The sequence below is a fragment of the Leucopleurus acutus genome (genome assembly GCF_964270905.1).
Source record: "Leucopleurus acutus genome assembly, chromosome: 20".
NCBI lineage: Eukaryota > Metazoa > Chordata > Mammalia > Artiodactyla > Delphinidae > Leucopleurus > Leucopleurus acutus.
This window is the reverse complement of record NC_139162.1, coordinates 49248773-49262576: the sequence shown is the minus strand read 5'-3', so window position 1 is coordinate 49262576 and position 13804 is coordinate 49248773. Positions and strand designations below refer to the sequence as shown.

The 13804-nt window shown below is 61.0% G+C and overlaps 1 protein-coding gene across 1 annotated transcript; it reads right to left on the bottom strand.

The window, feature by feature from the left end:
• Positions 1 to 405: 405 nt before the first annotated feature.
• On the bottom strand, positions 406 to 10884 carry BCAM (basal cell adhesion molecule (Lutheran blood group)). The gene is made up of 15 exons (XM_082862626.1): positions 10761 to 10884; positions 8513 to 8634; positions 7724 to 7952; positions 7557 to 7627; positions 7231 to 7327; positions 6957 to 7139; positions 6314 to 6450; positions 5891 to 6047; positions 3797 to 3912; positions 3553 to 3694; positions 3254 to 3390; positions 2929 to 3073; positions 2696 to 2840; positions 1655 to 1772; positions 406 to 1561 (listed from the first exon to the last, which is right to left on the bottom strand). Exons 1-15 carry the CDS (start codon positions 10840 to 10842, stop codon positions 1556 to 1558), a joined length of 1887 nt encoding a protein of 628 aa, XP_082718752.1. The 5' UTR covers positions 10843 to 10884; the 3' UTR covers positions 406 to 1555.
• Between the last annotated feature and the right edge of the window lie 2920 nt (positions 10885 to 13804).

The following is a 13804-nucleotide window of genomic DNA, read 5'->3' as shown; positions in this document are numbered from 1 at the left end:
GGTCTTCACTGCTGTGCACGGGCTTTCTCTAGTTGTGGTGAGCGGGGGCTACTCTTCGTTGTGGTGCGCGGGCTTCTCATTGCGGTCGCTTCTCTTGTTGCGGAGCACGGGCTCTAGGTGCGTGGGCTTCAGTAGTTGTGGCTCGCGGGCTCTAGAGCTCAGGCTCAGTAGTTGTGGCTCACGGGTTTAGTTGCTCCGCGGCATGTGGGATCGTCCCTGACCAGGGCTTGAACCCGTGTCCCCTGCATTGGCAGGCGGATTCTTAACCACTGCGCCACCAGGGAAGTCCCACATTGTTTTTTTTTGGCATAACGCTATCGCACACTTACTAGCCTACAGTATAATGCAAACATAACTTACATGCACTGGAAAACCAAAAAACTCATGTGACACGCTTTATTGTGATATTTGCTTTATTGCCGTGGTCTGGAACTGCACTGGAAATAGGTCCAAGGTATGCCTGTATTAGTCTGTCTTTGCCTCTCTCCCCAAATCTCTGTCTGACTCAATGGCTCTCTCTCTTCTCTGAGCCGCCCCAGTCCATCCCTCTACCTCCCCTTAAGCCTCTCTCTCCTCCTTTCAAATCCCTCTTCCTCTGCCTCAGTAAGTCTCTCTAGCTGGCCTTGCTGTTTCTACCCTCTCTTCTCTCTGCCCCAGGCCCCTTCACTGGGGTTCCTCCAAGTCACCCCTCCTCCCCCAGGGAGTCCTCAACTGCTGGCAACAGGCCACCCTCAGAGTAGACAGCTAAATCCCTAATTCCACCCACTCTACGGCTCAGAGAGAGCTTTTCCTCTGGAAACTTCAATTCCCCTGGGTCTCTGGCAAGAGAGACTGGGAACTTTTACTTAAGGGGGTGGCACCCCACCCCGCAAATAGGCACTGGTCCTCAGGGGCCAGGCTCACCTCCCTCTGGACCCCCAGCACCTCTCTCCTCCACCCTCATCCAGCTGAGTCGCCTCTTTCTCTCTCTCTCTCTCTCTCATTTCTTTCTCCGTGACATCAGATTCTCCCGAGGTGCAGCAAGGGGGCGGGAGGGCCAGGGGGGAGGGGAACATCACCTGCGCCTCTTTCCCCTTTCATCCCCCGGAGGAGGCTCTGGCCACAGGATGGTGTCCATGTGACAGACAGCATTTATTCCAGACTCCAGTGTCCACAGATGAGGGGGCGAGGGCAGGGGTGGGGGGTGAGGTGGGGATCCAGTGTCAGACTCTGCAGCAGGACGTCAGGTGGGGGGACCAGCAGTGGAGACAGGAGGTAAAAATAGCCCCGGCCAGCCGACCCTCGAGTCTCGTCCCAGGCCAGGCCTTGGGCTTGGGTCCAGGAGCTATTCTGGGGCCTGGGAGAGTCATACTCCCTGGAGGAAGGTCTCCTCCCTCCCAGCAGCGGTAGGGCTGCTGTGGTCCCTGCCCAGCCTACAGAGGAAGGAAGGGAGGGCCTGAGAGGGATGAGGGGAGGCCGGGAAGGCGGGGGCAGGCGGAGGCGTGGGCAGGGCTGGTTTTCTGGTGCCCGCAACTCCAGGTCGGGTTCAGTGACTGCCTCTGGGAGGTCCTCGGGCTCAGCACTGGGGAGAAGATGGAGGGGTCAGCCTGGGCTCATAGAGGCTGTGCCACCCCCGGCACTCCCCTCTCACCAGGGTGCCCAGGCCCTCACCCACCTCATCTCCAAAGCCCCTGCTCCCATGCCTGGCTCCTCCAGAGGCACCCCCCACGAGAAGGCCCGTCTGCTCCGGCCGCTCTGACCCCGAGTGGCTCAGCTCAGGTTCCCCAGGTGGCCTAGTGGGAGGAGGCAGCATGTTGGAGGTGGTCGCGGCCAGGGAAAGAGATGGGCACGGCGTGTGTTGGATGGGGATGGACTTGGGGACGGGTGGGAACGGTCGGGATGGGGTAGGAGGTGGTAGTGGCACTGGGGTTGGGTATAGGCTGAGGCCACGGTCGAAGATGCTGTTGGAGTTGGAGCTGGGGATGTCGCTGGGGTCGGTTGGGAGGATGGGTGTGGGGATGGCTGTGGACTGGAGCCGAGGGCGGCCGTGTGGCTGCGCTTGGAGATGAGGTCAGATGGGGATGGGTTCGGAGCTAGGAATGGGAACGGGATGGGGTTTGCAGGGGGGCCTTGGGGATGGGCATGTGGCTGAAGCTGCCTTTGGTGCTGGGTACGGGCTGGAGTTGAGGATGCGGCTGGGGGAGGGGCTGGGGATGGACAGGAAGCTGGAGTGTGGGGTGAGGTTAGGGGCATGGCCAGGATTGGGGTTGGAGATGGGGATGTTTATGTGTCAGGGCTGAGGATGGAGACATGGAGGTTAGACGGGGACGGGTTTGGTGACGGTTATGGGTTGGGTTTGGGGTTGGAGTTGCGGCAGAGGAGGCTGGGGTACAGATGGGGTTAAACTGGGGTTGGGGTGGGTTTGGGCATAGTTATGGGTTGGGGTTGGGATCAGAGGTGGGGATGAGACGGGGGATGGGACTGGGGTTAAGGTGGGCTTGGGGGGGTCGGGAGGTGCTTATGGGTTGGGTGGGGCTGTAGCTGGGGATGAGGATGGGGGAGGGCATGGTCATGCATCAGCTCTGAGGTCGGAGATGGGACGGCACCTTACTGGCGACGGAGCTGGAGTTGGGGATGTGGTTGGTTTGGGGTAGAGGTTGGGGGTGAGGTCAGAGCTGGGTTCGAGAGGTCAATTTCAAGGTGGCACGCCACTCACGGAGATCCCTTCTCCCCCCGCCGGCAGCAGCCGGGTTGCCCCTTGCGTCTCATGCAGTAGAAGGCGGCCACGATGAAGAGCAGTAGGCCCACGCTGACGGCCACGGCCATGACCGCAACTCCAGCCTGGGAGGTCTGGGGGGCCACTGCGGGGCAGGACGGAGGGGGAGGCGGTCAGCCAGCAGCGCTGTCTGCCCCGCACCCGGCTCCTGTCCCACCACTGCGGTCACTCACCAGTGCCGAAGTGGAAGACGTGCCGGTCGCTCCCGTAGGGGTTGGAGGCCTCACAGGAGACGCCATCTCGGCTCAAGGCACTGGTCACCTTCAGGGTCAGGGAGCTGCTCACCCAGCCCTGGCCTCCGGGGGCTGGCTCTGCTAGCTGTGGAGGCTCGTGTCAGGCCTGGGCCCACGGGGCCAAGGGCTCGGGTGAGGGCACAGGTGAAGAGGAAGTGGTCGGCGAAGGGGCGTGGGGTGGGTGACACACAGTGCTTGGACCGTTGGGGGGCAGGGACTTGGGGAGGGTGCCAGAGGGTTCGGGATGCAGAGGAGGGTCCCTTACGCTGCCGCCCAACTGGCTCCAGCTGAGTTTGGGCTCTGGGTAGCCGCGTGCGTAGCAGGTCAGCCTGACTTCACTTCCTTCCCTCCAGCCGCCCTCTGCCTTGGGCTGAGTCTCCTCTGCCCTTAACTCCGGTGGGCCTGCGGGTGGTGGGGTGGGAAGGAGGTGAGCGGGAGGCACCCCGGGGAAGGGGACAGAGGGAGAGAGAACGAGGAGAGAGAGGAGGACCAGCTGTGGACCCTGTCTTGCTTGGTCCTGGCCCCCCACTCTCCCAAACTACCCCTGCTCTCCCGCCCCCAAACCTTGGACCAGCAACTCGAAGCTTCGGGTGCGACTAAGGACGGGGACCGTGGGCATGGAGGCCTCACACGTGTAGGTGCCGGCGGAATCGAAGGTGACGGAGTGGAGGGAGAGCGTGGGGCTGTCCCCCAGGGGTACCGAGTCCTGGGTGGGGAGAGAAAGAGAAGGTCAGGCCGGCCCTGAGAGAAGGGAGGGGTCGATGGGAGCGGGGGGGTCCTGTGCTGGGGGGATGTCTTTCCCTCTCACCTTGGTCCAGCGTAGGGCTGGGGTGGGCAGGCCTCGCACGGAGCAGTTCACAGCTGTGCTGTTGCCCAGGGGTAAGGAAAGCTCCTCCCCAGTGCTGAGCTCCAGGGGGTCCAGGTCTGGAGGGGGGGGTACAGACTGTCACCTTCCCCGGACCCTCACCCACTCGGCTAGGGACTCTCCAGGGCTGTTGGGGGTGCAGACGTGAACGGACAATCGTCAGCAGAGAACGCCAAGTTCTCCCCAGCGCCATGAACTCTCCACTCTCCCAGCCAGGACCTGGAGCCCAGATCTAGGAATCTAACTCCAAAATACATGCCCACCTCGGCCACTTGCCTCCAGAGCTGATGTCTGGGCCCAAGGTTAATGGATAACCTTGGAGGTGTGAGGCGCTCCTTCTTTGACTTAACCACCCACACCCTGGCCTTCTCCTCTGTACTACCCATCCTTTTAGCAAATATTTCTCTGCTCTGCGCCGCGCCCCCCGCAAATGGATCTTCTCCCTTCTTTCCATCTCTGACCCCAGGGTCCAACTGCCTTCATGGCTGCAGTCACCTCCTCACTGGTCTCCCTACTGGGCAAGACTCTTATCCTCTCTGGTCCATCCTCTGCTGGGCAGCCAGGGGGATCTTTTCAAAACACACACTGGTCAGCCCTTGCCTCTGCTTAAAATCCTGCGGTGCTTCCCCAGTACCGTGGGCATCAAGGCCACATTCCTTGATGAAGCCAAAAAACTCTGCCTGGTCGACCCTGCCCACTGCTTCAACCTCATCTCCCACCCTCCCCCCTTATCCCAGGAGCTCCAGCTACCCTATTCTCTCCCTGTTGTTCTACAGTATATGCCAAGTTGGGTCCTGCCTCAGGGCCTTTGCATGTGCTGTTTCCTTGGCTTGGAATGCTCTTTTTCTGGCTCTTTGTATTTCTGATTCCATTCTTTGGTTTCCTACTCAAACTCCCCCTTCTCAGAGAGGCCTCTCTGACCCTCTGTTGTGGACACTCAGGCTTCCCCTTCGGCACTGAAGGATTTGTTCCCCCAGCTGTTGAGAAGGGTGTCAGCTGTCAGCCCTCAGCTGTCAGCCGGCTCTGGAAACTGCCTGAGCCTCAGAAAGCCCCTCGTTCAAGGTCATGTCCCCTCCTCCCCCAGGCAGCCCACATCCAATAATGGGTTGACGTGGGCGGTATAAAGGCCCGGCCCCCACGCCCCAACTGGGGATATCCCAGCCTCCAAGTGCCCTGAGGGACCGACCGAGGTCTTCCTTAGACTGAAGCCCAACTTCCCCCCCTGCCCAATCCTGCTTCCTTCCCCTCCCCACCCCCCAATAGGTGTGGATCCCAAGGCGCTCCCCGTAAGTTTCCTGCCTGTAGTCAGAATCTGCTTCCTAGGGACGCAGCCTTCAACACCCCCGATCTAAAATAATTCCCGCTCGCCGGGCAATTCCTCATCCCATCCCTCTGTGTTAGTCTCTGTAGACGCAGGATTGCTACTCAAAGTGCCTTGTTCAGTGTTTACCATCTGTCTCCCCTCCCGGACCTGGAGCTCTGTGGTGGCAGGGACTGGGCTGTCTTGTTCACAGAGCTGTCCCTAACATCTGGCACTGGGTCTAGCCCCAGGAAGGGAGGTGGAAGGAGCGTGGAGGAGGGACAGAGCCTTCACACAGGGCTTGGGTGCAGGTGGACAGAGAAGGCTTCTTAGAAGACTGGGACCCATGAGATTGATCCGGAATGGATGGTAGAGAGGATGGGGAGTTATCGTAGGAAAGAGGAGAGGAGCTTGTGGTGTGATGGGGTGAATGCCTTGGCCGGAAGAAGGGTCCGCCGAAGGTGAGGCCAGCCAGGTGGGCCTCGAAGGCCATGGTGAGGCATGTGGATTTTCTCCCGAGAGCACTGGGGAGCCACGGCAGGTTCCAAGCAGGGGAAGGTCAGGTGTTTATGCTTTGGAAAGGGCTCTCTGGCTGCCTTGTGTGGGAGACTGGAGGGGCCTGGGGCATCTGGACCAGGGCAGGGACCACAGAAAGGGCTGGAGGCAGGCCGCGGAGGGGTGAGGGTGAGGAGGCGGCTGGTGCCAGGCACCCCCTCCCGCCCTCCCGGGGCTCTCACAGGCCACGTGTAGCTCCAGGGTTTTGGAGAGCTCTGCGTCCTCGGCAGCGTCGTAGTCTTCCACCCTGCAGCCGTAGGTCCCGCTCTGGCTCCGCTGCACCCCTTCCAGGGTCAAGTTCCCCTCGAGATTTGTTTTTAGCACATCCTCCTGCTTGTCCTGGGGGACCAGGAATGAGGAACCTGGTTCAGGAGATGCCTTAGGCTGGCAGGGTCATGCTAGGTCAGGGGTCATCCAAGTCAGGCATCACGGTGGGTCAGGACTCTCTCAAATCAGAGGTCAGAGGTCCAGATAGCTCCTGGGTCACCGGACAGGTGCCCTGCTAAGCCAGGCACCACCCGCATGAAAGGTCAGAAGTTGGTGCAGGTGAGTATGTTGCAGAGGTCAGAGGTTGGCGGTTCCAAGGGAATGATGGGGTGAGTTACCTGAAGACGGAAAAACGTGTACTCCGGGTTGGGGCTGCCATCCCCCCGGCAGAACAGCTGGACAGAGTCACCCTCGCGAACCCAGCCTGCAGTAGTGGACGGGCTGCCCAACCAGAACTGCACGTGCTCCGTGGGATCTAAGGGAAAGGGCAGACTCATGAAAAGGGTCAACTGTAAAAGGTAGGGCTGGATTAAGGGAGAGAGGTCAGTGAAAGGTTAGAGGTTCTTTCTTTTTTTTTTTTGAGGTTCTATCTTTAAGGCTCAGGTTCGCACTTATTCTGAGATCAGGGACCCGAGGTCAGAGGTTGAGATAGGCTGAGAGAACAGGTCAAGGGTCAGAGGTCGGTGTGAGTGACAGGTCAATGTGAGATTCAGGGGACCCAAAGTGGTGTGAAAGGATGGGGTACAACGTTTAGTCATGAAACTCCGTGGGGTTCAGGGTGCTATGGGGGGCGTCAGAAGTCAGGGTGGGGCTCGTGCTACCATTTGAGCTCAGAGGTCAAAGGCCAGAAGCCCGTACGAACTGAGCTAAGGGAGTGGAAGGTCAGAGGGGAGTGGCGGTTCATGGGTCTGCCTGGAGGGTCAGGCCACAGTGAGGTGCAGAGTCCAAGGTCAGGGCGGTCAGAGGCCGGCATGGACTCACAGTGCAGGGTGAGGTGGAAGGAAGGGCTGTCCAGGCGGCCGTGCCGGCCTGTGGGCAGGCGGTAGTGCACGGAGCAGTGGAAGCTGGCGTCCCGGTCGGCCTTGTGGAGCCGCAGGTAGAGGGTGCTGGTGAGAGACAGCAGGCCCGAGGCCTCCCGGACTGTGCGGCTGGTCATATAGCCCTCTGGGAGAGAGGGAAGGACGAGGGGGTCAGCCAGCCTGGCCCCGTTCCGCCGCAGCCCCCAGGGAGTCTAGCTGGGCTCCCGCGCGCTCACCGGAGTTCACCTCCATGGGCACCTCCAGGCGCTGCCCGTTCCGGTACCACGTGATCTGCGGGGCCGGGTTCCCATTGCGACTGTTGCAGGTGGCTATCTGGGACAGACACAGGGCCGCAATGGGCTCGGAGCCAGGACCCTGAAGTCTGGGTCCCCCTCCCTTAGGGTTTCTCCCTAGCCAGATGCAGGAGTCCAGCTCCCAGCACCCCATTCCTCAGACTAGGAAGCCCAAGCCTCCAGCCCCTCCTGCCCTTAGGATGCAGGAGACCAGGTCCCCAGCCCCCTCCGCCCCCAGAACCCTAGAATCAAGGTGTGGCCCGAGGTACCTCCTGGGCGAAATCCTCCATCACAGACAGCGTCCCTCTGTTGGGGGAGACCTCGGTGGCCTCTGGTTTCGCTACGGGAGAGATGTTATGTGAGGAGCCCCTTCCCGGGGTTCTCACCGGCCTGCCCCTTCCCAGGGCAGCTAGTGGGGGGGGGCCCAGACACTCACCGAACACATTGAGCCTCGCGGTGGCCTCGGCAGTGCCCGCGGCCCCCGCCCTCACCAAGCACACGTAGTCCTGCTCGTCGCCCACCTGGGCCTCGGCCAGCACCAGACGCCCCCGGGAGTCCAGCTGGTATGGCGGGCTGCGGCCCCGGGAGTCGTGCACCTTGTCCTGGAGCTCAGTGCCGTGCAGCTCGGCTGAGGCCAGGCGGTGGCGGACCCCAGTGCGGTCGGCCTGTGGGCGGAGGAGCGCCTCAGCTGGGGGCTGCCCGGTCAGCCCGGCCCTCCCGCCTCCATGTCCCTTTCTGCTGCTCCGTGGATCTCTCTGCCTCACGTTCTCTCTCTCTCTCTCTGGTCCCTCTGTCCCTCTCTCCACCCCTCCCACCCCTGCTCCCCGTCTGTTGTCACATTTTCCTCTCTCTGGCTCCCTCGTTCTCCATCTCCCTCTGTTCCCACCTGTCTCCCTCTCCCCTCTCTTTCCTTTTTCTCTTTGGTCCCACCCCCCAGGCTCTTGCTTTCTGGGTGTCTGCCTCTAAATGTCCTCTCTCAAGAGCCAGCGCTCTGAGGGGTACGTCCTCATTCTAGCCTCGGCTGTGCCTAGACACCAGGGGACCCTGGAGAGGGCCTCCCCCTTGCTGCGCCTCCACGTCCCCACCTGCAAAATGGAAAGGCAGCTGGGCGGAGCTTCTAGGGGCCTTTGGGCTCTGATGAGGGAATGAACGTCTGCAGCCCCACTGCGCCCCGACTCTCAGGCTCCCCTCTGGCATCCCCTGGCCCCCAGCCAGCAGCACTCACCAGGAACCATTCCAGCACGAAATGGTCATGGGCCCCCAAAGGGGTGCAGTCCAGAGTGACAGGCTCCCCCCTCATCACCTCCACCAGAGGGGGCACAGACAGGCGCACCTCAGCCTTGGCACCTGCGGGAGGGCGACTGAGCTCTCTCCCACCACCACCAGTAGGTAGTCTTCCAGACACAGCCCCTCCTCCCCCAGGACCCAGGAGTCCAGGCCCCCAGCACCTCCGCCCTCAGACCCAGGAGTCCAGGCCCCCAACCCTTCCTCCCTCAGCCCCAGCCCCTCCTCCCCCAGACCCAGAATCCAGACCCCCGGCCCCTCCCCCCTCAGACCCAAGATCCAGGCCCCCAACCCCTCCACCCCTCAGACCCAAGATCCAGGCCCCCGGCCCCTCCTCCCCCAGACCCAGGATCCAGACCCCCAGCCCCTCCTCCCTCAGACTCAGGATCCAGGCCCCTGGCCCCTCCTCCCTCAGACCCAGGATCCAGACCCCCAGCGCCTCCTCCCTCAGACTCAGGATCCAGACCCCCAACCCCTCCCCCCTCAGACCCAGGATGCAGGCCCCCGGCCCCTCCTCCCCCAGGACCCAGGAGTCCAGGCCCCCGGCCCCTCCCCCAGGACCCAGCTCCTCTCTCCCTTCATCTGTCATCTCTGCGCCTCTGAGCTTCAGATTCCATCAGCATTTCTCTCCATCTCGCCCTTCACCTGCAGAACTAAGCGCTCCTCCCCTGGGCCACCCAGGGCCCCGGTGGCCTCCATTCAATCCTCTTGGGCTCAAATCATGTCTGTCCTTGCTTTTCTCACTAGATCAAACGCCCCTCAAGCGCAGGGCTGGGTGGGCTCATTCCTTTGCCTCCAGCACTTTGCATAGGGCCTGGCACAGTGCTGTGGGATAACCGTCTCTCTCTCTCATCTTAGTCGCCGCCTCTGCATGTGTGTCACTCCCCCTGGGTCTCCATCTCTTAGTTTCCCGGTCTCTGCGTCTCTCTCAGTCTCCATGTGGCCCGGCCCCGTCCCTGGCCCTTTCCCTCAGGAGTGGGAGGCTGGGGCTGGGGCTGGGCCGGAGCTGAGGCAGGGTGGGTGTGTGGGCGCGGTGAGGGGGACAGGGCTGGGCAGGTTTCAGGAATGTGGGAGGGACAGGCTGGCTCAGACCTGCCCGAGCCCCCTGCCTGCTCCTTGGCCCCTCTGACTCTTGGATAGAGCAGTGTGTCACCTCAGAACAGTACAGGGTTGAGGGCCCGGATCCTGGGTCCCAAGGGAGAAGGGAGCTGAGGGCCGGCACTCCTGTCCCAGGATCCTGGCAGATAGAGCTGCTTGCATCGGGAAAGCAGGCTCTTTCACTCTCTGGGCTGGCATCCTGGCCTGAGCTCTCAATTCTTAGAACCTCCGGTCCCTTCCCCGCCCAGCCTGGCCCAGCTCTGCCCCTGGGGACCCACTACTTGCCATGCTTGTGCCAGGGGCCTGGATTCCCAGGCACCCACCTGTGGCTCAGGCCTGCCCCCTGGGAGGGAGGTGGGACCACGCTGGTACCCTAGGCTGGGTCTGAGCGGCAGACAGCAAGGGTGGACGAAGAGATCTCTTTCTACCCCAGTTCTCTCATCTCTCTGTCCCTCTGCTGCCAGTGCCTCAGGGCCTCCTCCCCTCCTCCCACCACCATGCAGGTGTGTGGATTTTATTATCTGGGGCCTCCGGGAAGGGGGCACTGTCACTTGGAAACACTTGGTTCCGCTGTCAGGGCTGGTGCCCCAGCCCTTTCCCATGGAGGTGGAGGCGGGGCAGGCTGGTCCTTTTGAGTCTGGGCGCTGAAGCTACATGGGGGAGAACCCTCAAATGCACGTAACTTGTTGGTTTCTAGACACAGCGTCCCTGACCCTCTCAAAACTTGACAACTTTTGAGCGGGTAGATCTGTTTTGGTCTCTTCTGTGCCGGGGTAAGCTCCAGCCACTGAAAGCCTGGACCTCTGGGGGCAGATCCCAGGGTCTGAGTAGGGGAGGGAGAGGAGAGCCCGCGCTCTTGGGTCCCGCGACTTCTCAGGTCGCCTCTAATCCGCTGCAGTGGATCCCCAGCCCCTCTGCCTGGCTGTCCCCATGTCTCTCACTGGGAGGGGCACCCCATGCTCCCATATCCCTCCTCCCTGGGGTCCCCAGGTTAGGCTTCCTGGCTTGGTAAAAGCCCCTCCCCTCTTCCCTTCCCGGGGTCCCCCAGGGGCCGCCCCTGAGTCGCGCCCTGCTCTCAGCCCGAGCCATACCTCGGTGCGCCCCCAGCAGAAGCGCGAGCACCAGCAGCCGCGGGCCCCTGCGCGCCCCGGCCCGGGCGTCCGGGGGCTCCATGTTCAAGGTGGCGGGTGGCGGCGGCGGCGGCGGCGGCGGGCGCGGCGGCAGAGGAGGAAACAACTGAGCCCGGGCTGGGGCTCGGCGGCCGCAGGGCTGGAGAGAAGAGGCCCCGCCCCAGGTAGCCCCGCCCCGCCCCGCCCGGCCCCCCTCGTCCCTCCCAAACCCGGGCGCGGGGCCAGGACCTCCCACTGCCCGGAGACGACCTCCCAGCGCTCAGCCGGGAGCGGGGCTCCCTCCGCCCCCAGCCCGTGGGGTGTCAGGCTCAGGCTGCCCAGCGCCCGCGGCGGGTGGCCTGACCGACCAGTCCAGCCGGTGTCCCGAGCGGGGACCTCAATGGACAACCGCGGACCCTCTCTCTCCCCCTCAATCTGACCGGGGGACCCGTTCTCACCATGGCCGGTGGCCTGGGCTCGTCTCATCGTTTTAAAACAGCTGGTCCCGGTCCAACGAGTGGCCTGCACTGGCCTCCCCAGTCCAACCAGCAATCCCCAGCCTGACCAGAGGCCTAGAACGGCTTCTCCCAGTATGCCCCGTGAAGCCTCCCCAGTGGCCAGTGCGCCAGGCTGCTTTCCTGTCTGACCAGTGGCCTGGAACCCACCAGTTCAATCTCTTGTAACGAATGGTCTTCAAATCCCAGGTCTGCCCAGGCCTCTGTGATAGATACTGGGGCCGTGGGGTGCACTTTCCTCCGCTCTCCTCCGTAGGGCCCTCCCTCTCTTCCCCCCATCCAGGGAATCCCAGGAATGCCACCCCCCCTTCCTCTCTCTTCCCTTCACTCCCTCCCAACTTTGGGGGGAGGGGAAGAGAATCTGGCTGGCAGTAGCAGGTGAGTGGGGGAGGGGAGGAGGCCAGGGCACCTGAGGGAAGGGATGAGCCCCTGCCATGGGTCAGAAGGAAGGGTCACAGGTCAGACTTGGGATCACAGATCAGACTGTGCACAGCTCCTCACAAACCAAGCCTGACTGGGACAAAATCCCTAGATGCTGGCTGGGGGATGGGGGTGAGATTTCACTGGTTACCTGGGAGAAGCTAGCCCTCAACACTGGTCAGAATAGGGGTCAGCTGGTCATGCTGGGAGAGGTTCCCCGGGCCTCTGATCAGCTGGGGGTGGGGTGGTCACCGGTCAGACACCAGGGAAGTCTTAGATTACAGGTCAGCCTCTGAGTTATTGGTTAGGCTGGTCAAGGCTACCTTGTCCATACAGGAGAGCAATTGTTATATTGGGAGAGGTGACCTTTTAGCATTAGCCGCACCATCCCCTCCTCCAGGAAGCCCTCTCTGCTCCCCTAGGCTGAGTCAGGCGCCTCCTCTGGGCTCCCCCACCCCAGCCCTGCACATTCTGGGTCATCTCTGTCTGGGGACAAGTCTGTCTCCCCCACTGGACCGGGAGCCGGTTAGGGGAGGGCCAGGGCTGTTTCGGTCACTGTTGTGTCCCCAACACCGCCCTGCAAAGGCCAGACTCGGAGCAGGCACTCAGGGAAGGCTTGCAAGGCTCAAACGCAGAAGCACACAGGCTCATGTGCAAACCCCACCCGCACTAGATCATCGCAGGACGCACGTGGAAACAACTCGCGCGTAGACAAAAGTGCTCCCTGGGACAAGCTTATGCACAGTGACCCCAGGCACCCACTCCCCTGTTGCTCTGGCCCTGGCTCATGTACCTACTGCCTGGGACGCTAGGCGCCCTCTCATCAGCACCCTGCCTTCCACCTTCCTCAAGAGTCCCAGCAGCTGAGATTCTAGGTGAGGATTCTACGGAGTGTGGATGAAGGAGGGAAGTCATAAATACCAGCACGGTTCCTCACAGACTTGCAGAAACTAGTACTGAAATATCATCTGCCTTTGTCCCCTACAATTTATTTCCACAAAATAGCCGGAGGGATCCCATTAAAATGCGAGTGAGCTGCTGTCGCTCTTCTGCTCAGCACCCTTCCACGGCTCCTGTCACTCTGAGCAAAAGCTTAAGTCCTCTCCGTGGCGCACAGGGTCCTAGATCTGGTCCTCTACTTCCGTGACCCCGTCTGCCCCTCTCTTCCCCCTCGCTAGCTCTGTTCCTGCCACAGTGGTCTCTTTGCTTCCATGCTGTTCTTCCAACACCAGGCGTGTTCCAGCCTCAGGGCCTTTGCACTTGCTCTTTCCTCTCCTGGGACATTCTTTCCTGCCATAGCTCCCTCCCTGACTTGCTTCAAATCTGTACTCTATCACCTTATCACAAAGCTTCCCTTGACCATCCTATCTCATTTAGCAACTCCTGCTATCCCAGCCCTTTATCTCACTACATTTTTCCTTTGTAGCACTTACCACCACCACATATTTATCTTTTGTTGTCTTGCACAGAAGCTCCAAGAGAACAGGAACTGTTTTTGGTTCCACTATATCTCCAGTGCCTAGAACAGTGCTCGGCATGAGAAGAAGCTGAGAAAGTATTTGTGGAATCAATGCATTTTCCAATTCCATCCATGCTGTCCCATGTGTAGATACTTACACATTTTAATTTGGAGGGGCAATGTCTATTCCCCCATGATTCCAGACTTGCACTGGAAAATGTAACTACTGAAAGTTTGTGTCGATAAAAATATACATATCTTGTTCCCAGGAAGGTTCTGGGTCCCAGAAAGTTTCCGGGTTTGTTAAAGCATCAAAAATATGAAATGAGGGAATTCTCTGGTGGTCCAGTGGTTAGGACTCCGAGGTTTCACTGCTGAGGGCCCAGGTTCAATCCTTGGTTGGGGAACTAAGATCCCACAAACCATGCAGCGTTGTCAGAAAAAAGAAAGAAAGAAAGAAAGAAAGGATAGTGATGATTTGCGGGTTCGAGCCCCGGTCCAGGAAGATCCCACATGCCGCAGAGCAACTAAGCCCGTGCGCCACAACTACTGAGCCTGTGCTCTAGAGCCCGGGAGCCACAACTACTGAAGCCCGCGAGCCTAGAGCCCGTGCTCTGCAACAAAGAGAAGCC

Excerpts from the sequence above, each read along its gene's own strand:
- BCAM (XM_082862626.1), bottom strand. The coding sequence starts at position 10,842 with ATGGAGCCCCCGGACGCCCGGGCCGGGGCGCGCAGGGGCCCGCGGCTG. Across the intron at positions 3,913-5,890 it reads CCTGGAGCTACACGTGGCCT|ACCTGGACCCCCTGGAGCTC; the intron begins GTGAGAGCCCCG and ends CCCCCCCTCCAG. Across the intron at positions 3,074-3,253 it reads GGAGCCAGTTGGGCGGCAGC|CTAGCAGAGCCAGCCCCCGG; the intron begins GTAAGGGACCCT and ends GAGCCTCCACAG.